Raw genomic sequence first — 24,919 nt, 5'->3', positions numbered from 1 at the left:
GGCTCTAGTCATGTTTATTTTCAGAAGAAGTATGAGCGGGGCTGTTGAGGGGGTGGAAATTGGCCATTTCTACCTTTCTGGGGAGCGGGCCTGGAAAATTGCTGATGTCTAAGGGTGTCTCCTTGGAATGTCTTGGTCACAAGCCTAGTGCTTTTTCTTTGTCTGGTAAATATTTTTGGAAAGTATTTTCTTTCAGCACTTCCCTCCTGCCTCCCTTCGCCCCCGTAAAACCACTGAGTGAGGGCCCTCCCAGGATGCCGTCTGAGTTGCATTTTCCAGCCTAGATGCCACAAGCGTCTTTTGCCTTTGGTGAACTTTAAATAGAGGAAGGCAAAGCTGAAAGGAACATTTTGTCAATGAAAGTAGCTACTGTCTACAACTCATCCACAGACCAAGAGGAGAAACGGAAAAATAGATGGCAATTACATAATAAAAGCAGTGATGATGACCGACAACAGATTCAAGGTCACGTTATAGGGAGAGGGATAGAGTTTCTGAGATTACGCTTGTTAGTGCCTTGCGCAGCTCTGTGTGCAGAGTGAGTCTTTCACCCCTAGAGGGCAGTCACGGCCCTCCTGAGGCACCAGCCCTTCAGGTCACCATAATGGTTCCATCTCTTCACCCATTTCATTTTTTGTTTTGCCTTCTCATGTTTTGAAAGGCTTTGCTAAATAAGCTTTGTTAACCAAGAAATAACAAATGGACTTCACAACACAACTGTGACTTTTGATCACTGTCCCTTCCAATGGGACTGTGACAATGGGCCTTCTGTTGATATAATTCTAGCCAAAAATAAAACTTGCTTTGTGGTTGGTCTGCACTCCTGATAGGGGTGGATATGGCTGTCTTTTTAAGATATTGGTTAGGTCTATTATATTTACTGATGGGAAAACCTGACAAAAGCAAGTTATAAGCAATAAGTAACCTTGATTACATTTCAGTAGTAGAATTATGGGCATTTAAAAAAAAAATTCTTCTAGACTTTTTCCTCTTGATGAGATTGTGGGTAGATTTGTTTTTTAAATCTAATTTGTAATTTATCCTTTTAAAAAACTATTTCATATTATATATGCATGAATATCTTCTTTAATGTCATGGTTGAGTCCAGTCCCTTTTGATTACCTTCCCACTGCAACTGTAGTTTCTTCCACAGAGGTAACCAGTACTAGCAAGTTGCTGTGTGACTCTCCAGAAATATATCTAAAAATGTTCATCAATATTTAATAGTGTTTTGAGCATGCGTCTGTGGTTAACATAATTGATTTATGCTGTATGTGTTATTGTACAACTTGCTTCATTCTTTCATAGACACCATTCCATGCAAGTTCATACAAATATACATTATGCTTTCAATTTCTTTTTAGAGACAGGGTCTCACTCTGTTTCCCAGGCTGGAGTGCAGTGGCATGATCATAGCTCACTGCAGCCTTGAACTCCTGGGCTCCAGTGATCCTCCTGCCTTAACCTCCTGAAATGCTGAGATTACAGGTGTGAGCCACCATGTCTAGCCTGTTATGCTTTTAAAATCATACATCTTTCCTAAGAAAACTTTTGAGATCTGATACTATAAAATATGTTATATATTTTAAGACACACATTTGACCATCTGTGAAACTGGGATGTGTCTTTAAATCAGTGGCATCCTAAACTTGATGAAATATAGTGTAAGACTCTCTTAATGTCAGTCTCCTATCTTATTATGTTTTACACACAAGTGCAGTAGTTCTAAGGACCTCCCCTTGTGTTACTTAATCAGCTTATTTATCTTTATAATATTCCTGCAAGGAAAGCTGGGAACAGGTATCAAAAGCCTTGTCTTGTAACTATGGAAACAAAGACACACTCTTTCCAGCGTTTAACCGGCTAAGTATCAGAGACTGAGTCAGAAGTCATTATAAAAGCTGATTCAGCCGGGCGCGGTGGCTCAAGCCTATAATCCCAGCACTTTGGGAGGCCGAGGTGGGCAGATCACGAGGTCAGGAGATCGAGACCATCCTGGCTAACACGGTGAAGCCCCGTCTCTACTAAAAATACAAAAAAAAAAAAAAAAAAATTAGCCGGGCGTGGTGGCAGGTGCCTGTAGTCCCAGCTACTCGGGAAGCTGAGGCAGGAGAATGGCGTGAACCCAGGAAGCGGAGCTTGCAGTGAGCCGAGATCGCACCACTGCACTCCAGCCTAGGCAACAGAGCGAGAATCCGTCTCAAAAAAATATAAATAAATAAATAAATAAATAAATAAATAAATAAATAAAATAAAAGCTGATTCAACCCTCTGGTCTCATTTTCTCCAGTACTGAAAGTCCTGGGTACTTTTATATACAAGTCCACTGGGTGGGGTGGCGGGGAGTAGGGAGGAAGAAAGGAAGTCCTGAATTCAAATCCCAGCTCTAGCACTTTCCTCACTGGCTTATTGTAAAATATAGCTTTAATGTATAAAGAGTTCCAACTTGGTTGGCACAGGGTCATTGCTCAATAGAGACTAGCTATTGTTATTATTACTACTGCTAATATTATTATTTATTCTCACTTTTCCTGTTTACTTATAATGAATACAGCCTAGAATTTTCTGATTTTGTTTTTTAATTTTTTACTCAAGGACTAAAAGGTTTTTGAAAATGTCTTCTGGCCCATTCTAGATTTTATTACATTTTGACACGCTATCCTACCACCATCAGCATGTTCTTAGATTGAATTTTATGTAAGCAAGTAAAAGAGGGTCTATGCCCTCTGGGAATTTATAGCCTAAAATGGATGAACTAGTTGGACAACCTCGGAAAAGGCACGTAAACAGTTCTGAGCCCCAGTGTCCTTTTGATACCTCAAGGGTCGAAATCTAGAGAGAACTGTTTATGAACTTGGTGAGGCTCTTGAGTAAGTAAAATAAGCAAGTACATGCTTAAATCTCAGTAAGCCCATAATACATATACAGAAGTGGCACTCAGAGAGTATTTGACCCTGTACTTTTTTTTTTTTCTTTTTGAGATGGAGTCTTGCTCTGTCACGCAAGCTGGAGTGTAGGGGCACGATCTCGGCTCACTGCAACCTCTGCCTTCTGGCTTCAAGTGATTCTCCTGCCTCAGCCTCCCAAGTAGCTGGGATTACAGGCATCCGCCACCACTCCCAGCTAATTTTTGAATGTTTAGTAGAGACGGGGTTTCACCATGTTGGCCAGGCTGGTCTTGAACTCCTGACCTCAAGTGATCTGCCCACCTCAGCCTCCCAAAGTGCTGGGATTACAGGCATGAGCCACCGTGCCTGGCCTTTTTTTTTTTTTTTTTTTTTTTTGAGACAAGTTCTCCTTCTGTTGTCCAGACTGGGGTGCGGTGGCACAATCATAGCTCACTGCAGCCTCAAACTCCTGGGCTCAAGCAATCCTCCCACCTCAGCCAATCCTCCCACCTCAGCCTCCTAAAGTGCTGGGATTAGAGGCATGAGCCACTGTGCCTAGCATCAACCCTGTACTTTTTTAAAAAGCTGTGTTATTGTTGTGTGTCTGGTTTTTTGTTTTTGTTTTTGCTTTTGTTTTGAGACAGGGTATCATTCTGTTGCCTAGGCTGGAATGCAGTGGCATGATCACAGCTCACTGCAGCCTTGACTTCCTTGGGCCTAAGTGATCCTCCCACTTCAACCTCCGTAGAAACTGGGACAGGAGGCACGCACCACCACACTGGGCTAATTTTTTCTGTATTCTTTGTAGAAATCGGGTTTCACCATGCTGCCCAGGCTGCTCTCAAATTCCTGGGCTCAAGCGATCTGCCTGCCTTGGCCTCCCAAGTGCTAGGATTACAAGTGCTAGACGTGAGCCACTACATCCAACCTGTGTATTGTATTTCATTGAACCAGAAGTTTTCTCTTTGATTATCTAAAATATTTCATATTTCTTAAAAATGTAATATTAACATATGGCCTAGTTTTTTACCTCGAAAGTCAACTAATGTTACCAGTTTTTTGTTTTTCCTCTCAGATTTTTGTAATATATACATGCACATATGTATGTTTGTTCTTTGTTTAAGTTAAAAAATGGCTGTATACTTGCTGCTATGCATCTTGCTTTTTCATTTAATATTGTACCTTGGAAATTGTTCAAAATAAGTTTATAAAGAGGCTTTCTGGCTTTTTTTTTTTTTTTTTAAAGACAGGGTCTGGTTATGTTGCCCAGGCTGGAGTACAGTGGCTGTTCACAGCTGTGATCATGGCACACTGCAGCCTCGAACTCCTGGGCTCAAGGCAATCATCCTGCATCAGCTTCCTGAATAACTGGGACTACATGTGTGCGCCACCACACCCATGTTCTTCAGCCTGTTTTATGGCTGCATTGTATTTCACTCTATAGTTTTTTTGTTTGTTTGTTTATTTTTGGGGGGGGTTGGAGGTTGGTTGGTTTGTTTTTTAGACGGAATTTCACTCTTGTTGCCCAGGCTGGAGTGCAATGGCGCAATCTCGGCTCACTGCAACCTCTGCCTCCCAGGTTAAAGTGATTCTCCTGCCTCAGCCTCCCGACTAGCTGGGATTACAGGCATACGCCACCATGCCTGGCTAATTTTTTTTTATTTTAGTAGAGACAGGGTTTTACCATATTAGCCAGGCTGGTCTCGAACTCCTGACCTCAGGTGATCTGCCTGCCTCGGCCTCCCAAAGTGCTGGGATTACAGGCATCAGCCACTGGTGCCTGGCCACTCTATAGTTTTAAATAATTTTTTTAAACAATATCCTCTTGGACATTGAAGTTATTTCCACCCCTTTTGCTATTTCAAATGATGCCACAGCGAGTGATTTCATATACAAATTATTTCTCACATGTGCAAGTTTGCCTTGATATACTCCTGGAAATGGAAATGCTGGTTCAGAAGCAAGTGCTTTCACAGTTTTTGTGCTCCTACCATCAGTGTATGAGAGCAACGATTTCCCCACAGCTTTGCCAACACTGTATGTTGCTGAACTTTTCTGACTTTCTGTTGAATCCTTTTTCTTTGCTTTGCTCTCACAGAGGTCAGCAGAACTGGCTACAGTTAGACCACCGAGTTCTTGACCATGATTTGCCCAAGAAACCAGGCCCAACCGTTTTGCACTTTGCTGTAAGGTATGTATCCACAGACCCAGTTAGCATCCCTCTTTTTTTCTGTTATTTTTGGTTTTCGTGTGTGTTTTCTTTTCTGTTTTTTACATTTCTGGTGATTAGAGATAGCGAATAAAAAGAGGAGAGACCGATCAAAACATTATCATTTGAAAGAGATTCTCTACTGTCTGGGTCTGAGGACCAAGTTACCATAGATACTGTAGAGCTGTTTTCTTTGAAGATGAAGGATAGAGTCGCCTTCCTTTATTCCTCAAAGCCTCTTAGATCAATTTAAAGCTGAAAAACATGGGTAATATATTTTAATACGTAAGCCTGTTTCTCACTCAACATATCCTTAGGATTCCTATTATTTGAAATATGACAAACATTTGCTATTACATTTTATGTAGCAATAATGTTTTCTACAGACTTGGAAATAATTGAATTTTATACAATTTGATGCCTTAATTTGAATAGAGCATAAAATACAAACAAATGCTTAAGGAAATAATTAACAGTACAGGGACCTGAATTCCATTCACATGCACAGAGACTGCTGAAAATAATGCAGAGTCCTTGACTTGTTCTCTGAGGTCTGCTTGGGCAAGTCACTTAACTGTATCCTGAAATGGATGCATTCAACTAGATCAGTAATTTCTCAAATCCATCTCATGCTAGAACTATTTTTTTAGTTCACAATCTAAAACAAACAAACAAAAAATGTTATAAGATGTAATACCGGCTGGGCACAGTGGCTCATGACTGTAATTCCAGCACCTTGGGAGGCTGAGGCAAGTGGATCACTTGAGGTTAGGAGTTTGAGACCAGCCTGGCCAACGTGGCGAAACCCCATCTCTACTAAAAATACAAAACAAAATTAGCTGAGCTTGGTGATGTGCTCCTGTAATCCCAGCTACTCATGAGGCTGAGGCATAAGGATCGCTTGAACCCAGAGGTAGAGGTTGCAGTGAGCCAAGATCGCACCACTGCACTCCGGTGTGGGCAACAGTGAGACTCCATCTCATAAACAAAAACAAAACAAAACAAAACAAAAACAGGAAGTAATACCTATGTTTCTCTACCTAGCTTGAGGTGAAATCATTACTGATGGAGCTGAAAGCCCTTCTTATGTGCTGACCCCCTCTCCCCACTTTCCTAAGTTTGATGAAAATTTTATGATAAATTTTGTTCTGTTGGTAGGAAGTTAAAAATGATAAAATGAGGTAAGGTGGTAGGTTTCTTATAAATCTAGTTTCTTCTCATAAAGCTAGATGAACCTGAAGAATTGTCCTGTATTCTGAGTATATGTTAATTTTTGTTTTTTTTTTTTTGTTTGTTTGAGACAGGATCTCAGTCTCTCATCCAAGCTGGAGTGCAGTGGTACAATCTTGATTCACTACAACCTCGGCCTCCCGGGCTCAAACAATCAGCCTCTCAGGTAGCTAGAACTATAGCCACGTACCACCACACCCAGCTAATTTTTTGTACTTTTTGTAGAGATGAGGTTTTGCCATGTTGTCCAGGCTGGCCTTAAACTCCTGGGCTCGAGCATTCACCTGCCTCAGCCTCCCAAAGTGCTGAGATTACAGGCGTGAGCCACCATGCCTGATAATGTTAATTTTTGGAAGATGAAAATGTACTTCGTTTTATGCCATGAAGGTGTAGGTTTCATGCTTTTTTGGGGGGGCTTTTTTACTGATTACCTGGCAACATTCTGTCACATTTTACAGATACTTTTAATTTTAATTGAGTCTGTTCCGTGAAATTCAAAAGTATGAGAATATGACAGAATACATTTTTAAAGAAATCTTTTTTGGCCAGGCACAGTGGCTCATGCCTGTAATCCCAACACTTTGGGAGGCTGAGGTGGGAGAATCACTTGAGTCCAGGAATTTGAGACCAGCATGGGCAACATAATGAGATCCCATCTCTACAAAAAATTTTTTAAATTAGCTGGGTGTGGAGGTGGGTACCTGTGGTCCTAGCTACTCAGGAGGCTGAGGTGGGAGGATCGCTTGAGCCCAAGTCAAGGCTGCAGTGAGCCTTGATCATGCCATTGCACTTCAGCCTGAGTGACAGAGACCCTGTCTCAGAACAAAACGGAAAGTTCTTTTTTGTGTGAATCAGTGGGGATTGTGGAGAGTTGCTGCTCCATACTGAACAAATGAAGTGTTAGCCACTTCCAATTTCTTTCTTGCTTTTGGGTCTGAAATCTGGTTTAGAATATAATTTCTTTAATTAAATTGGAGTAACAACAACAAGAAGTAATTTAATTGCCAGAAGTAATTATATTTTTAAAACCCAGGAAGGAGGCAGCTTAGTAGTGATTTGTCTAGGAGCATAGCTGGTATGGAAAAGTACACAGAAATCCTAAAGAAAAAAACCACTCAGTTTCCAGGAAAGAGGGTGACATGAATGCTTGTGTCCATGGCAATGGAAAAAAAAAAAAACAGAACTAGTAGGCAAGAGGTTAAACAGCATATTAGTACTTAAGCAGGAGTCAGAGAATAGTGAAGTTTTAATCTTGTGTTGTGTAGGGAAAATGGCCCAACATAAATAAAATATACTTTTTCAGAGAGAATTATATTATCACTATAAACATTTCAAATTATATGAATGAAATGAAAAGTAAAAATTACTCTTCACCACCTCCAACCTTCCCCTCGACCCCCAAGTTTCCCCCATTCTTAGAAAAATAGGGTAAGTCGTTTGATGAATTAATTTCTTTTTTCTTTGCAACTTGGAGATCTTTCCTTGGGTATATAAAAATCTATTTATTTAAGCATTAAGGCTATTTCTAGTTGTTATTAAAATTTAGGTTACAGCTGGCCAGGCACGGTGCCTCACACCTGTAATCCCAGCACTTTGGGAGGCCAAGGTGGGCAGATCACTTGAGGTCAAGAGTACGAGACCAGCCTAGCCAACATGGGGAAACCCCATCTCTACTAAAAATACAAAAAATTGGTCAGGCTTGGTGGTGGGCATCTGTAATCCCAGCTACTCCAGAGGCTGAGGCAGGAGAATAGGTTGAACCCAGGAGGTGGAGGTTGCAGTGAGCCAAGATCGCATTACTGCACTCCAGCATGGAGAACAGAGTGAGACTCCGTCGCAAAAAAAAAAAAAAAAAAAAAAAAAAAAAAAATAGGTTGCACCTAACATCATTGCCCTTTCATCTTTTGTGCACATGGTGTAGTGTTTCTGTAGTGTCATCTACTCAATGAAAGCATATGTCTTCAGAAAATCTAACAAGTACCATCTAGGTAGTAACCAGATTTGTGTAGATTCTTTGACAGCTAATATCTGGTCTGTTTGGGGTCACAGAATACCAAAGGAGTAAACTCTATCTCCCTTTCTGTACAGTCATTCATAAGGCTCTCTATCTTCTCCAAGCAGGTTCCTGAAATTCCAGAGTGACCTGCTGCTTGTTCATGAGTTTCAGCACTTACTTGGAGTGTTATCTCAAGAGTGTCCCATAATCACTTCGCATTACTTTCCCTTAACTACTTGCATGTTTAAAACCCTTATCAAGTTTTTAATTATTCACTTAGTTCTTCCTCCCAACAGTATAGTGAGATCATAATAGTCTTTGTTGTTATTCCAATTAAGTAGTTGTTTTTACTCCAATTTAATTAAGGAAATGATAAAGGAAAAGCACACGCCAAAGAATTTCGTGAACTGACCGAGGTCACTGTGGAGTGTAGCTGGTTCTGTGGAGGTCTTGCAAATGGGGTTGTTTTGTGCTCCAGTGAAGTGAGTTGCTCCTCAGAGGGTCTCTAGCCTCCTGTTTGGAGAAAACAGAACTATTGGTAATACTTCTATCCCAGTAGACACCATCAACAAATCTCCAGGTTGCTTGTTTGACTGAAGAGTAGAGAGCCAAAGATAGCATTTGGTTCTGTCTTGATGTTCGCTCATTTTAGGAGCCTCTGGAAGTGCAGGGGACCTCTTTTGAGATTGGGGTCCTCACCTCTTGCGTCAGCACAGCACTGCTGCATGCACTGGAACATGGAGCACAGAGGCCCCTCATTCATGGACACTGAGGTGTGTGATCACCAAATAGTTAATGCACAATGAAAAAGAAGTCCCTTCAGTGATAGCATAAAGCATGTGTACTGCTGTTATTTTCAACGCAAACAATTAGAAGTCCTAATGCCAACAATGAAGATAGGTTCAGTAGGTTATGGTGGCACTTTTATAGTAAATGATGAATCACTTTAACAAAAGAGATTAGATGAAAAAGTACATTGCAATTCAGAGCTTCTCCAGAAGGCGAGGCAGGGCATATCTGAATCATCTTGGGAAATTTTTCAGACTACACAGTTACTCCCCTCCAACTCCACATTCCTAGCCCAGATTCTGATATAGTGCCATGGAGGGAGGGGTGCATTGTCCAGCCCTCTCTCCACCCCTCCTCTTATAAATCATTACTTTAATAAGTCACTGTTATCAGGGATGTTGTCATGTATCTCATCGTTCATGCATCTGAGGAGAAAAGATACATTATATCTGAAAAAGATAGGGAATGAGTGTCCTTCTGTAAAACAGAGATTACTATTTATGCCATGGGAAGTTCAAGTGATCACATTGAGGTTTTTTGAAGTTGGTATGTTTTATAAACATATATAGATCTGTAAATACTGAGAAAATTCCTGGAAGGAGCTACACCAAGCTGTGAAGAAACATTTCTTCCTTCATTCATTCATTATGTGTTAGAGTTTTGCTACGTTGTGCTCTGCCCCATTCTAGGTCTGAGGACCCAATAGTGAAGAAGGCAAAAATCTCTACCATCATAGTCTGCATACACATAAACAAATGCATTCATTGTAGAATAACAGTTTATCCATTCATCTGATAAATAGTTGCTGATTTCCTGCTACGTGCCTGGCCCTATACTAGATGCTGGAAATCTAGCAGTGGTAGAAGAAAATGACAAAAATCCTGCAGCCATAAAGCATACAGCCTAATGGAAAGAGACTGACACTAAGTAAAGTAAACCTGCAAAGCATCTTATGTGAGGGGTTATGGAGGAAGTTCCATTAGGGAGGAGGAAAAGGGAATATTAGCAAAGCTGGGGCTGCAATTCTAAATACAGTGATCAGGGAAGGCCTCCCAAAGAAGGTGGCATTGAACAAAGACATACAGGAGATGAGACAAGGACCCAGGACCCAGGCCCATTTCTGGGGAAGTTTCTTCCAGGCCAGGGGAACAGCAGGTGCACAGACAGGTTGGCAAGAGCATGCCTGGTGTGTACCAGCCCCTGGAAGGAAGTCATGTATCTGGAGAGAACCTACAAAAGGGAAATGAGTAGGAGTTGGCATGGGGTTGGCCTGTAGGGCATTGGGGCCTATGGGTTTTGAGCTTGAGAGCATAACCAATTTCCATTTTAAACAGACTCACTCTGGCTGCTGGATTGAGGACAGACTGGAACGGGGCAGGAGGGCACAGCAAGACCACTTAGGAAACTGTTGCAATGGTCCAGGCCAGAGGTGAGTGGGGTGGACCACACTGAGTCTCACTCCACATTCACCAGAGATGGTACAAGTTGGTTATGAGAATTGAAGAGAGGGCAGGGGATACAAAATGATTTTGCAAAACATTATGCAAATGTAAGGAATTTTTTTATTGTAGCATTTATGAAAAAGAAAAATTCCATGAGATCTTGCTCTCAAGAAGTTTTCTCTCTACCGAAACGTAGCATAAACTCCAGCAGGCCCTAGGCTCTTTGACAAGTATTGTCTCATTTACTCCTGAGCTAAACCCTGAGGTACTACAGATTTGAAGGGTTAATAAATATCTGGTTTATATTCCCCAGGATAGAGGGAGCAGCTCAGAAACATATGCTGCTTCTGCACAGAGAAAAGAAAATATGTAAAGCAAAAGCACATAGTGTTCCCTTTATGACTTCAAGATTAAACCTTTGTCTTCTTTTTTCCAGTTATAAAATCTCAAAGAGGTGTGCTAAATACGTGTGTGACCTCTGTGTGTATAGACGCACCATAATTTATTTAGGTACCATAATTTATTTAACCAGTTCTCTATTTCCATAGGAGTCCAAACTCCACCAGGTTTCTGGGGGACTTCCCCAGGCTGGGGGTTGTTATCTGGTTGCCATAAATTATATTCCACAAACATATGGGCCTCTTGGTAATGCAGCCCAGATGTGAATATTTGAAAGGCTTGACAGTGAGGAGCAAGCAAGCATTTAACTAGGAGTGCAGGGCCTTGGCGTGACCTCACTGGAGAAGCTCATATTCCCTCAGAGGAGGGCAACCTGAGGTGGCTCAGGCCGGTACCACCTTGTTCCAGTCAAAGCCAGAATCTTGGCTTCTTTCATCCCCTTTATTATTTGTTTTGTTTTTCATTTCAATTGGTCTTCCCTCTTCTTCTCCCTTCTTTTCCTCCTCCTCTTTCCAAGTCACTTTTGCTGGGTCCTAGGACCGCATGTATCCACTCAGTGGTACCCTAAAGCATTGTCTGCCACTCTTGGGGCTGAGAAGAACTCACTTTCCTACTGTAGTAGGAAACCCGGAGGCAGACTACTCCCTCTGGGTGAAAATTGCTGTAAACAGGGAGCCCTTGAATTCAAGACTGCTGACTGCCTTCTCATCACTCCTGGCCTGGTCTTTGGAACGTTAGATCTTTAGAAAGAGTTTAACTCAAGGAACATCATGACTACAACCCATGAGTCCTCATCATTCCACCAGAATTTTTTAAAGAGGGCCAAATACACGTGACACATAAAGACAGACTGTAGTAAAGAGGGAGACTTATTGACATAGAAAGATGCTCCCAATATATTCTAGGTGAAAGAAGTGGACCACAAAAAGTCCATGCGATATGATAACACTCTGTGTAAAATATTGTATAAAACATCTGTACAGATAGAAACTAAGCTGAAAATGTTAACAATAGTTAATCTCTAGGTAGGATAATTGTAGGGACGATTTTTATTTTCTTCTTTTTCGCTCATCTGTGTTTTTTCCTACAATGAACATATTACTTGAGCAAATTTTTTAAATGCAATTATGAAAAGTGATAAGAGGAAGAAAGGATAAAATGTTTGTGACCAGATAAGCATGCGTTTGTTTAAAGCCATCAGAGGGTAGGTGATTTACAATAACGAGAGGGCTGGAAAGTGCGTCTTTTCATGGAGGAATGTGATTTAAAGGCCCAGAGAAACAGCTGATTCCTCCTACTTAGGCTGAGCTGAGGCTACTTGCGGGAGGTGTGCGAGTTAGCTAGAGGTCCTTGCCCATCTACCACACTCCCATCTGAATGCACAATACCCCAGACCGTGGGAAATACAAAGGCCAGTTGCCTCAGTATCACCCATGACCCCTAACTGGCCCAGCCTATTCTGAACTTCCAGGCAGGCGGTTAATGGCCTTCATCTTCGAGGATCCAACATCCTTATCACACAAGAGTTCAAGAAAGACACAGAATCCTCTGAAGCACATGCTCGATCATGATTCCAGTTTCTTACAGGATTCTATTTCTTGGTGTATTCCCTGGGCAAGCATCAGAAACTATTTTTAGAAATCTGCTCACTCCCCTCTCAAACCTTTCAGTCCTATCTTTTGGTGGGTGTGCCTGTGTTTCCACAGTTTTAAGAAACAGATGGGCCATGAATACTTAAAGGATGTGTGTGTGTGTCTGTGTGTGTGTGTGTGTGTGTGTGTGTGTGTGTGTCTTAGGACAATGAAGAGGCAACATCAAAAGTAAAGAAATTGTATGGTGGGGCTGGGCGCAGTGACTCATGCTTGTAATCCCAGCACTTTGGGAAGCCAAGGCCGGTGGATCACAAGGTCAGGAGTTTGAGAAGAGCCTGGCCAACATGACGAAACCCCGTCTCTACTAAAAATACAACAATTAGCCAGGTGTGGTGGTGCACACCTGTAGTCCCAGCTACGTGGGAGGCTGAGGCAGGAGAATCACTTGAATCTGGGAGGCAGAGGTTGCAGATCGCGCCATTGCACTCCAGCCTGGGCAACAGAGCAAGACCCTGTCTCCAAAAGAAAAAAAGAAAAGAAAGAAACCATATTGTGAAGGGTGAAAGAAGCTGCAGAGCTCAGAAATTAGAAGCTCGGCTTTCAATGCAGGGTTTCACTGTAGCAGCACTATTGAAACTGAGGACCAGGCCATTCTTTATAGTAGGGAGATAAGCTGTGCTGTAGGATCTTTAGCAGATCCCTGGTCTCCACCTACTGACGTCAATAATGCTCCCAGGCTGGGCACTGTGGCTTACACCTGTAATGCCAGCACTTCAGGAGGCCAAGGCAGGTGGAGCACTTGAGTCCAGTTCAGGTCCAGCCTGGGCAACATTGTGAAACTCTGTCTCTACAAAAAATACAAAAATTATCCTCGCATTTTAGTGCGTGCCTGCAGTCACAGCTACTCAGGAGGCTGAGGCAGGAGGATGGCTTTAGCCCAGGAAGTTGAGGCTGCAGTGATCAGGCCACTGCACTCTAGCCCGGGCAGCAGAGCAAGACCCTGTTTCAGAATAAACAATAACACTCCCCAAGTGCTGACAGTCAAATAGTGTCTTCAGCATTGGTAAACACCCCCACCCAAACATTGAGAACAGAGCTTTAGCATCATTCTTAGGTTCATATTCCAGCTCTTCCACTTACTCACTGTGTAGTTTCTGGCACCCTCTCGGGCCTGTTTCATCACCTATAAAATGAAGCTGGTGGTAGCACCCACCTACTTTGGGGGTTTTTGGAGGATTCCAAGTGCTAACAGGTAATGTAGACCCTCTATAAATGTTAACTATTTTTATGTTATAAATAACAGGCTGCCTCAACCACATATTCAGTGGGTGAAACATTCTATCATGTTTCTGTCACAGCCTTTGAATATGAAAGATCTGGGATTGTCTGGCTTGGGTCTGACCTAGTCCCCTTTGCACTGGGCAGAGGATCTTATCATTTATCTTCATTATTCACCGTGCCCAGATGTTACCTCCCCACCCAACTTTTCTCCCCTGCCTCCCCTCCCCACTCCCTCTCAAAGCATCTGTCCCTGCTTTCCTGTGGAGGACTAGAGCAGGCTGTTTTAAAGAGGAGGAGAGGCAAGCACTTGGAATTCACATGCCCCTGACACTTCAGGTTGCCTAGGGGAGAAGACTCTCTCCCCTTCCTGGCAGGTCACAGCAAGGCCCTGACTCTTTTGGGCCTCCAGCTCTTCCAGATAACTCAGAAAGAGTCATGTTGTGGGAAAGGAGCAAGAGGGCAGGTTCCTACAGGCTTACCAGGAGGCCCTCTCTAGTTCTGGCCATGTCTGGAAATTCAGAAATGAGAAAGAGCATTCCTGGCAGAGGAGCACATTGTAGAAGCAAACAGTGCTTCCCCTGGGAATTCTCCAAGACTGTTCCCCTCCCACAGATGAAAGGGAACATATTGGACTCCCATAAGCACTGCATAATAGCTTGCAGAAAGTGATGTGTTTGGAGAAAGTGAAATACACTTAAATTACACTTCAGCCTTCAGCATGCATTATAAAGTGAGATATGACTACCTTGCAGGGTCATTACAAGCAATAAACAGATATCTCCCTGCTCAGAATGTGGATGAGGATCTGATAGAAATCTTTCAAGGCCTGTGGCTGCAGTTAAATGCCTGAAATTACTCATGGTGACTAAATGAAACCCAGAATGAGGTGTTTTGATTTAGCCCTCGCTGGACGCCAGTCACAAACTCAGCATTGTTCAGAATGCAAAATAATTGAGCAGTTCTTGCCCAATTCACCCTCTTTGAAGATATCACTCGGACCTCGCAAAGGCCCTGGGAAGCAAAGAAACCATGCTCAGTTGAGAAAGAAAAGTCAAAACTGGTTAGAAGAGCATTCATTTCATAATATTTTCTCATTTTGTGTTAAAACAGACATTTTTGTAGCATTTGTTTCCTTGAGAGAAGGAACTTAGGAAAGATACTTGGAATTTTTTTTTTTTTTTTTTTTTGAGACAGAATCTTGCTCGGTCACCCACGCTGGAGTGCAGTGGCACAATCTCGGCTCACTGCAACCTCCTCTTTCCGAGTTCAAACGATTCTCCTGCCTGAGCTTCCTGAATAGCTGGGACTACAGGCATGTACCACCACATCCAGCTAATTTTTGTATTTTTAGTGAAATGAGTTTTCACCATGGTGGCCAGGCTGGTCTCGAACTCCTGGCCTCACGTGATCTGCCTGCCTTGGCCTCCCAAAGTGTTGGGATTACTGGCATGAGGCACTGCACCTGGCCAGATACTTGGAATTTTTATTCTGGTTGTTACAGTTAAAGCTTTAAAGATGTTCCCAACTAAGTCAGTGCCTTTTATTACAGTCACATCAGTAGAGCGATAATAATATTCTAATAATCACCGCCATTCATTGGCTACTAAACTACACGCCACCTGCTATGTTAAGCACATTTCTTTTTTTTTTTTTTTTTTTTTGAGACGGAGTCTGGCTCTGTCGCCCAGGCTGGAGTGCAGTGGCGCTATCTCCGCTCACTCCGCCTGCCGGATTCACGCCATTCTCCTGCCTCAGCCTCCTGAGTAGCTGGGACTACAGGCGCCCGCCACCATGCCTGGCTAATTGTTTTGTATTTGTAGTAGTAGTAGAGACGGGGTTTCACCATGGTCTCAGTCTCCTGACCTGGTGATCCGCCTGCCTCAGCCTCCCAAAGTGCTGGGATTACAAGCGTGAGCCACAGCGCCCCTCCATTAAGCACATTTCAAACCCTGTCATTTCTCCAGTGTGTGGGGCAAGAGAGGTAAGAGGCACTGAGAGCAGAGCAGCTGCCCCAAGACCTCAAGACTGATCAGCATTGGAGCTACGATTCAAAGTAATGTCTGTCCCGCTCCCTAGTGTTGACTTGTGACCACTAGAAATAAATACCACAAGACAAAAATATTGGTCATGTAAATTTAAGCGACTCTTCAAAGGAGAGCCACTTCCAAACAACTGGGTGTTGTGCTCTTTGACATCCATGTGTTGCCATCTGGCTGGCAGGGCTGTGTCCCTTCCAGCCGTCTTTGTCATGTCACTGTGGTGTAATGTTCTGTCATCACTAATGAGTGGTTAAGCCAACCAAGAAAGGAAAAAAATGCTAATGGGAGGAGCCCAAATAGCAGAGACAAAACCTTCCTGAGCAAATTCTTTTCTCAAGAAATTACGCTTGTGAAGCTGAGGTTTGTCTCCAAAATGTGTGCCTATTCAAAAAGCCTGGGTTCTTTCTGAAGCTGAAAAATTAACCATGGGCTTCAACTTAACAGAACCTTAGTGAAATCGCTCACAGTAAGCATGCAAAAAGGAAACAGTATCCTTTTGCAAAAAAAGGCTGAAAGAAAAGGTCTTTATTTTATTAATCTGGGATAGTCCATTTCATGTCATTAAGAAGTCCTAGATTTTATTTTCAGTTCATGGTGTGTGTTGATAGGTGTGCCTGAGAAGAGCCTTTTCCCCCAAAGCTCCTATGTACTTTTCATACACTCCATAAATATGAAGTCATTACAATGGTCCCCTTGAGGGAGAGATGGAATTGTGGGTTCAGAGAGCTGGTAATCGGATGCCTAGGCAGGAGGCACCAGGGCTGGTCGCCAGAAAGTAGTGGGAAATAAGATAGAGACCTGTTTACTGGGACTAGGATGTAGTCAGGGGCCTGGGCTCCAAAAACAAGGTGAACCCAGTTTCTAGTACAAAGGTATCTGTTCAGAGTTGGATGCACCACAAACTGATTTGGCGCCAAGCTACCCAGCAACCTGTACGTGGTTTCTTCAATGCCCGAAGACTAGCAAGAGGATTGGTTTGGCTAATATGCGCTCCGCCTGGAGTGCCCTTCCTACCTGTGTTACCTGGTGAACTCATGCATTCTTTAAGACTCAGCTCAACTGTCCCCTCTCCTGTGGCGCTTAGTCCTATGGATTTCAGTTTGGCAACATTCTCCCCTTAATTCATAAGCTGAGTTAATTGCATCAGGCTGGTGGGCCCCCACAGCATTGTGTACTTGTTATATTTCATTTTGGTTGTTATTGTAGGAAAGCGTTATATCATATTGGCTTGGAATATGAACTTAGAAGTCTAACAGACCTCAGTTTGAGTCATGGCTCCAGTACTTGCTAGCTGTATGGCCTAAAGAAGAGGACTTGACATCTCTGTATCTAAGCTTTCTCATCTATAAAATGGGCTCATAATTTGTTGCCTACTGCATCTGGTTGTACCAAAGATGAAAAAAAAAAAATGGTTCCTGTAGAGCACTTTGTATTATCCCTAGCACAGAAGAAGCCCTGTATTAACTTGGGTTCTCTGGTTGCCAGCAACAGAACCACTTGTGGCTAACAAACAAAATGGAAGGAAAACTGAACTAACAAGGACTCAGAAAAGACAGGGATCAGGGCTTTTGCAAGGATCTAGGGAGCAGAAACCAAGGGACAATTTCATCAGAGTGCTGCTAGCAGAATAAATAAGCTCCAACCATCTTTGATCTTTAGGTCATTCTAATCATGTTTATTCTCCAGGGTGAGAAGCTGACTGGCCTACCTTGGGTCACCTACCCACACCTTGATGAAGGAGTTTTAGTAGAGTAGAAAAAATGTGTCCCGGTGTCCCCCAAGCAGGTCTCACCCATCTAGTCAGCATCACTCATTTATATCCAGCCGGTGATCCTTACGACTTTTGCATATGTGACTGTTGCCGTAGACCAGTGCAGCTTTACTTATTAAATGTTACAATCACAGAACTCATTTTTTATAAGTTTTGGAGACAATGGGGAAATTCAAGTGAAGACTAAATTTTAAATAAAATTAAGAAATTATTATGAGCTTTGTTAGTGAGAAAATTCATTGACCCCCTGTTTTTTAATAGTCTCTGTTAGAGACGTCTATTGAAGTAATTAGAAGTGAAGGGAAAAAATAATCTCAGAAATTTCAAGTAGAAAGCAGATGTTGAGTTCTGCTAATCTGACCTAGGATTTTTTTAGGACAGGGAGATCTCTTCCTGTGGAAAGGCCTTCCCCTTCTGAGACTACTCTAACTTTTAAAAAGATGTTTTATAGGTTAATCAAAATCCTTCAACTTAAGTCTTTTGCCGTGGTTTTGCTTATTGAAGCAATAGAGAACACATGTACTTCTACATATGTTAACATTTTGGTGAAAATGTCACACTTGTCTTATTTCTCTGCCTATTTTTTACGTTGTTGAGATGCCCACAATTACTAAGGGTTCAGCTTCCTGCTGAGTGCTGGTTGAGTGAACTGGGAGTGGCAGCCCAGGAGATGTTGCTTAAGAGCATTGTCCACAGAGTCAAAGTCATTGTTCCAGACCAAGACCTAGCCCCACCGGGTAGGCAGATCTCTAAAACTCAAGAGTCTGAGTCTGTGAAATCAGGGTCATCATAGGTCCCTCCCCAAGGTGGTTGTGATAATTAAATGAGAGAACAATCGGGAAGCACTTAGCACATTGCAGGCACCTTAGTAAGAGTTTGGGAAATGTTGGCTGGGATCCTGCTGCTGCCCTTAATTAGGCTGCCCGCTGGAAGCCTGCTCATATTATCTTCATTGATAGGGATACAAATGCATGGGAAAGCCAAGAAAGCAGGAAACAGCCACCACCAAGTAGTTGAACTGGAAGGTTCTTGGAGATGCACAGAAACTTGTGTAACATGGGTCATCTTAGCCCTGTAGCAGCAGCCAACCTCTGGTCCGCCTCACTTTGGTGTCTGCCATCACAGTGACTCGGCTACCCTGCTTTGGTCCATCAACTCTTGCTGTGGACTCTTGTCCCTCTCTACTTCATGGCTTCTGCTGCCTCATGATTGCTGCTTAGTGCCTTTCTCTGCCTCCACTGAATCCCTCCTGACCCGCCCCTCAGTCTCTAAGAGCCCATGTTAATCGGTTGGCTCATTCATCATGCAATATAAAAAGCATCTGTTGAGTAGCACTTGCTCCTTTCCAGGCCTCCTCACCGCCTGACATCTTGGCTGCCTTTGAGTCAGGTGACTCTCCTAGTCCACGCAGCAGGGCTCAGAGTAGAAGAAACTAGACTGATGGGAGAAGAGAATACTGTCTACCCAAAAGGAAAAGCTGAGACAAAATTAATATAGAAAGCTTATTTGGGACAAGGTTGAGGACTGCAGCCCAGGACACACTTCCAAGTTGCCTTAAGAAGTGCTCTGGAGAAGGAGAGGCCCAAGTGTTTAAAGATAAAAAGGACAAATCAAGAAAGGGGACAGTTATAAAAGTTGTTTGTCAGGAATTAATTCTCCTTGGTTTACAGAAATAACGTTGATCAGTGATTGGGGGTTTGTTTATTTGTTTGTTTATTTTATTTTTGAGACAGAGTCTCCCTCTGTTGGCCAGGCTGGAGTTGCAGTGGCGCAATCTCAGCTCACTACAGCCTCCACCTTCCAGGCTCAAGCAATTCTCCTCCCTCAGCCTCCGGAGTAGCTGAGGTTACAGGTGCCCGCCCACCATCACGCCCAGCTAATTTTTGTATTTTTAGTAGAGACAGTTTCACCATGGTGGCCAGGCTGGTCTGGAACTCCTGGCCTCCAGTGATGTGCCCGCCTCAGCCTCCCAAAGTGCTGGGATTACAGGCGTGAACCACTGCGTCTGGCCTGGCTATCCATTGTTGAGCTACAGGATGTGGGTTATAGTGTCCGGGGTAGTGGACACTAATGTGTCCAGTGCAGCTAGTTTTGGCTATACCAGGCAGTTTCTGGAGAAAAATACATAGCTCAAGGAGGGAAATAGGACTTGATTGCTGTCCATTTTAATGCCTCTCTAGACCTGATAAATTGAAAGAACTGGAATTCTTCAGATAAAAGTTCTGTTCTTTCCTCAGAGGTAAGACACCCAATTTAGAAAGACACAAAGAAACATTATTATCATACAGCTAATAAATGGTGGACTTGAAACACTACATCTCGATCTTTTGGATTCCAAAGCCTATTTTCCCCCCAACTCCTCATTTCCTTAACCGCCTTCGTACTTAACTTTCTCTTCTCATAAATCCGACACTCCTCCATCTTCATTAACCTCACTTATAAGTGAGATAAAAGCTTGTAAGTAAAAATATAAAGGATTTGTTCTCTTTCTGGAACTTCCCTTGATGACTCAACGTTAAAGGGTGGAATGTTTCGAACGTTTTTACTGTCTCAGTGATAAAATCTTTCACAGCCCTTTCAGCTGCATTTATTTATCAAAGGTGTCATCACTGTGGAAAGGGAGAAAAAGAGAAGCAAAGGCTCAAGCCCCCTCAGGATTCCGCAGAGCTAAGGATAGGTCCACCTGGCCACTTCCTAGCCCGGCTTTGCCTTCACTCTCACTGGTCTGAGAGTAAATTCCCTTTCGGACTCAAAGCAGTGAGCTGTCTTGGGGCTTGATGGCCCTTCATGCATTATTCATCCACCAATGCTCCAGAACGTGAGGAAAACTTCGGGCCCCTAGCTTGCCCGCTCGCCCACCACAGAGCGCCAGCCTTTGCAAGCTGGCCTCATCAGTACAGGATTACGCAAACAGAGTTGTTAAAGACTCAGCCTCCTCCCCTCCTCACCCCGGAGCTGTCAGAGCTCTCCTGAGAGAGGGGCCTGCCTGCAACCTGTGGTCTCACAGATTGAACAAGCAAAATCCTAGAAAGGGAGTGGAGTAGTGAGGCCCAGAATACCCTGATTTGCATGAGAAAAGACCAAGATTGATGGTTGCTGAGAGATTGGCTTTGAGCCAAAGGAAAAACCCAGGGCCTGGAAGGATGGGAAGGAAGAAAAGAGTGATTGAAAAGTGTGATTGAAACTCACCCAGTGGATGGGGGTCAGGTAGGCGTGAGGCCCTGAGGCCCCTCCGTCTAAAAATCCCCGAGCCTCAAGCAGGGTTTGGGGTTGGGTTAGGTGGTGCTTGCTCAGCCGACTTCAGCTTTCAACTCCGGGTTCACCTGGGCTTTTCTTTTGAAGCTGTCTGAGGTATTATTATGAACTCCCAGAACATGTCTCAAAGAATGAGCAACACAAATAAATGTTTGTGTTTGGTTGATTACCATCTGGGGTTTCTCTTTAACTCACCTTCCAAGACACAAAAACATGCCGAAAGAGATTTTAGGCATACATACACATACATCCATCACGTACTAACGTGTGGTGCACATTTCTTTTAAAAAGGAAAAGAACGCACAACCTTCCTCAGGTTTCTCAAAATTCTCGCGCTGCTTTCGGGGAACACTGAATGAGGAATGCTGAGAGATGAAAATAAATCTGAAGGAACAAACTCCTCTGCTGTTTTTCAGGTTTTACATTGAGAGCATATCGTTTTTAAAGGATAAAACCACCGTGGAGCTGTTTTTCCTGAATGCAAAGGCCTGCGTGCACAAGGTAGGTGCCCCGTTCGTCTTTTCGATGAGTATGTCCTACCCGCCAACTACACACATGCACAAATGACATCTTTTCTCAAATTCTGAGTGGGAAAGACAACCCTCTGCAGGGGATTCCTGAGTATACACAATCCCCACTACTTTAAATGCAGCATATAATTGACAGAGTGACCCAGAAAGACAGAAAGATGGATCAATCAGATTATCATCAAAACGTCTAGACCAGAAATCTTTTTAAATAAGGTATGCCCTACACTTACAGTAATTCAAAACCAGCCTTATTTCAGTTCAATTTCTGCCTTCTGATCCCTGCACACACGAGCCACCTTAAATCTAGGGAAGGAAGGCTGCTCACAGCCACATGTTTTCAAGCAGTATCTCAGTTATCTGTGGTAAGGACAGGGTTTTTCTCTTATTGTTTTTTATTTCTATCTAATGCATCAAGGACAGATCACTTTTATAAAATTCAATAAACATGCATTGCTAGAAAAATAATCCCATGCTGGGATGTTACGGCCATGTCAAATTGCTATAAAAGTTTTTACGGCCGGGCACGGTGGCTCATGCTTGTAATCACAGCACTTTGGGAGGCCAAGATGGGCGGATCACGAGGTCAGTAGTTCGAGACCAGCCTGGCCAACACAGTGAAACCCCGTCTCTACTAAAAATACAAACTTAGCTAGGCGTGGTGGCGTGTGCCTGTAATCCCAGCTACTTGGGAGGCTGAGGCAGGAGAATCACTTGAACCCTGGAGGCAGAGGTTGCAGTGAGCCGAGCTTGTGCACTCCAGCCTGGGCGACAGAGTTAGACTTTGTCTCAAAAACAAAAACAACAACAAAAAAAAGTTTTTAAACACTCTCAGTTTTTTGTCTTTTCTCTTTGCAGACTAGCATAGCTTTAAAAGCCTTCACTGTGGTCTCCTCAAGCAACTTCCTGAGGAAGGGAAGGGAAGCCATGGGCCAAGAGATGCCCAGTGGAGCCTGGCTCCTCCCTTGTACGTTATGATCTCAATGCTTGGGATCTCAGAATTCCCTCTCCAGACTGCATGCCTGTTTCCAGGCCTTCTTTTAGGTTTATTGAGCATGTTATGTGTTCATTTTACCTCTTTTGTTGGATTATTAGCTATAACTCTTTGTTATTTCCATGGTTACTTTAGGGTTTATAGGATACATTTTTAACTTATCAGATTTACTTTCAAGATGATATTATACCACTTCACATGTAGTATAACAATCTTACAATAGTATGCTTCCATTTTTCTCCTCTCAGCCCTTATGTGATTGATGTCATACAATTTACTTTTTGATAAGTTACAGATGCACATGACATTATTATTTTTGTGTAAATATTCAATTAACTTTAAAGAAATTCAAACAGTACCAAAAGTCTTACATATTTACCCATGGAGTTGGCATTTCTATTGCTCTTCATTCACTTGTGTGGATTAATATTTCTGTCTGTTATGATTATTTCTGCCTAGAGGACTTCCTGTAGCATTTCTTACAGTGTGGGCATACTGGTGGTGAATTCCTTCAGCTTGTGCCTGAAGACATCTTTATTTGCCTTTGGTTTTGGAAACTATTACACATGATGTAGGATTCTGTGTTGGCGGTTTTTCTCTTTCCGTACTTTAGAAATATTGATTCACTATCTTCTTGCTTGCATTGTTTCTGATGAGAAGTCTGCTGTCATTTTTATCTTTGTGTTTCTGTATGGAATATCTTTTTCTTTAGCTGCTTTTAAATTTTTCTCTTTTTCTTTTTTCTGCTTTGAGCAAGTTTTTTTTTTAATTTTTATTTTTAATTTTTTTTTTTTATTTTAAAGATGGAGTCTCGCTTTGTCACCCAGGCTGGAGTGCAGTGGCGCCATCTCAGATCATTGCAACTTCTGCCTCCCAGGTTCAAACGATTCGCCTGCCTCAGCCTCCCGAGTAGCTGGAACTATAGGTGTGCACCACCGCAACCGGCTAATTTTTGTATTTTTAGTAGAGACGGGGTTTCACCATATTGGCCAGGCTGGTCTCAAACTCCTGACCTCAGGTGATCCACCCGCCTGAAGCCTCCCAAAGTGCTGGGATTACAGATGTGAGCCGCTGCACCTGGCCTGCTTTGAGGAATTTTATTATGAGGTGCCTTGATATAGCTTTCTTCATGTGTTTCTGTATGTGTGTATGTCATTGGCATTTATTGAGCATCTTGGTTTGTTGTCATCAAATTCAGAAACATTTTAGCCATTATTTCTTCAGATTTTTTTTGTTTTTTGGCCTCATGTATGCCTCATTTGCAAAGCCCAGTTACACATATACTAGGCCAGTTGAACTTGTCACACAGTGATGCTTTGCATTTGTGGGGATTTGGGGGAATATGATATCTTGTATAGTTTCTCTTTGTCTTCAGTTTCACTCATCTGTTTTTTGTAATCTAACCTGCCATTAATCCCATTTTGTACATCAGAGTTTTTGTTTTTGTTTTTCTTTTGTTTTTGAGATGGAGTCTCACTCTTGTTGCCCAGGCTGAAGTGCAATGGCGCAAACTTGGCTCACTGCAACATCCACCTCCCGGACTGAAGCGATTCTCCTGCTTCAGCCTCCCGAATAGCTGGGATTACAGGCATGTGCCACCACACCCAGCTAAGTTTTTGTATTTTTAGTACAGATGGGGTTTCACCATGTTGTCAGACTGGTCTCGACCTCCTGACTTCAGGTGATCTGCCCACCTCAGCCTCCCAAAGTGCTGGGATTACAGGCATGAGTTTTTATCTTTGGAGGTTTGATTTGGAGTTTTTATCTTTAGAGGTTTGATTTGGATCTTTTTTACATCTTGCATGTGACTATTTAACTTTTTGAACATATTAAATATAGTTATAATAATGGTTTTTTTTTTTTTTTTTTTTTTTTTTTGAGACAGAGTCTCGCTCTGTCGCCCAGGCTGGAGTGCAGTGGCCGGATCTCAGCTCACTGCAAGCTCCGCCTCCTGGGTTTATGCCATTCTCCTGCCTCAGCCTCCCGAGTAGCTGGGACTACAGGCGCTCGCCATCTCGCCCGGCTAGTTTTTTGTATTTTTTAGTAGAGACGGGGTTTCACCGTGTTAGCCAGGATGGTCTCCATCTCCTGAGCTCGTGATCCGCCCGTCTCGGCCTCCCAAAGTGCTGGGATTACAGGCTTGAGCCACCGCGCCCGGCCTATAATAATGGTTTTAATGCCTTTGTCTGCTTACCCTAATGTCTGTGTTAGCTCTGGGTATTTTCGATTGATTTTTGTCTGTATTTTGGGTGATGTTTTTCTGCCTATTTGCATGCCTGGCAGTATTTGATTGGATGCTAGGCATTATTAATTGTATCTTTTTGAATGCTATATATTTTTTTATTCCTATACATATTCTTGATGTTTGGTTTCGGAATGCAGTTTAGTTACTCAAATATGGATTGGTTTTTTCAGGTCTTGCTTTTATTATTTGTTAGGCTAGCCCAGAGCAGCGCTCATTCTGTAGCTAATTATTCTGCATACTGATCTTCCTGAGTACTCTATTC

The 24,919-nt window shown here is 42.8% G+C and overlaps 1 protein-coding gene across 5 annotated transcripts in view; it reads left to right on the top strand.

Annotated features, from left to right (window-relative positions):
• The window catches only part of FRMD4B (FERM domain containing 4B), a 360,926-nt gene that overhangs the window by 224,439 nt on the left and 111,568 nt on the right, over positions 1-24,919 (top strand). For all 5 annotated transcript variants that reach the window (XM_050781288.1, XM_050781285.1, XM_050781286.1 and 2 more), the window contains 2 exons: positions 4,987-5,079; positions 21,308-21,392. In XM_050781288.1, coding sequence (XP_050637245.1) covers positions 4,987-5,079; positions 21,308-21,392 — 178 coding nt within the window. The remainder of the gene's footprint in view (positions 1-4,986; positions 5,080-21,307; positions 21,393-24,919) is intronic.

This window comes from Macaca thibetana, chromosome 2 (genome assembly GCF_024542745.1).
Source record: "Macaca thibetana thibetana isolate TM-01 chromosome 2, ASM2454274v1, whole genome shotgun sequence".
NCBI classification, from domain to species: domain Eukaryota; kingdom Metazoa; phylum Chordata; class Mammalia; order Primates; family Cercopithecidae; genus Macaca; species Macaca thibetana.
The sequence above is the reverse complement of the archived record's forward strand: the minus strand, read 5'-3'. Positions and strand labels throughout refer to the sequence as shown.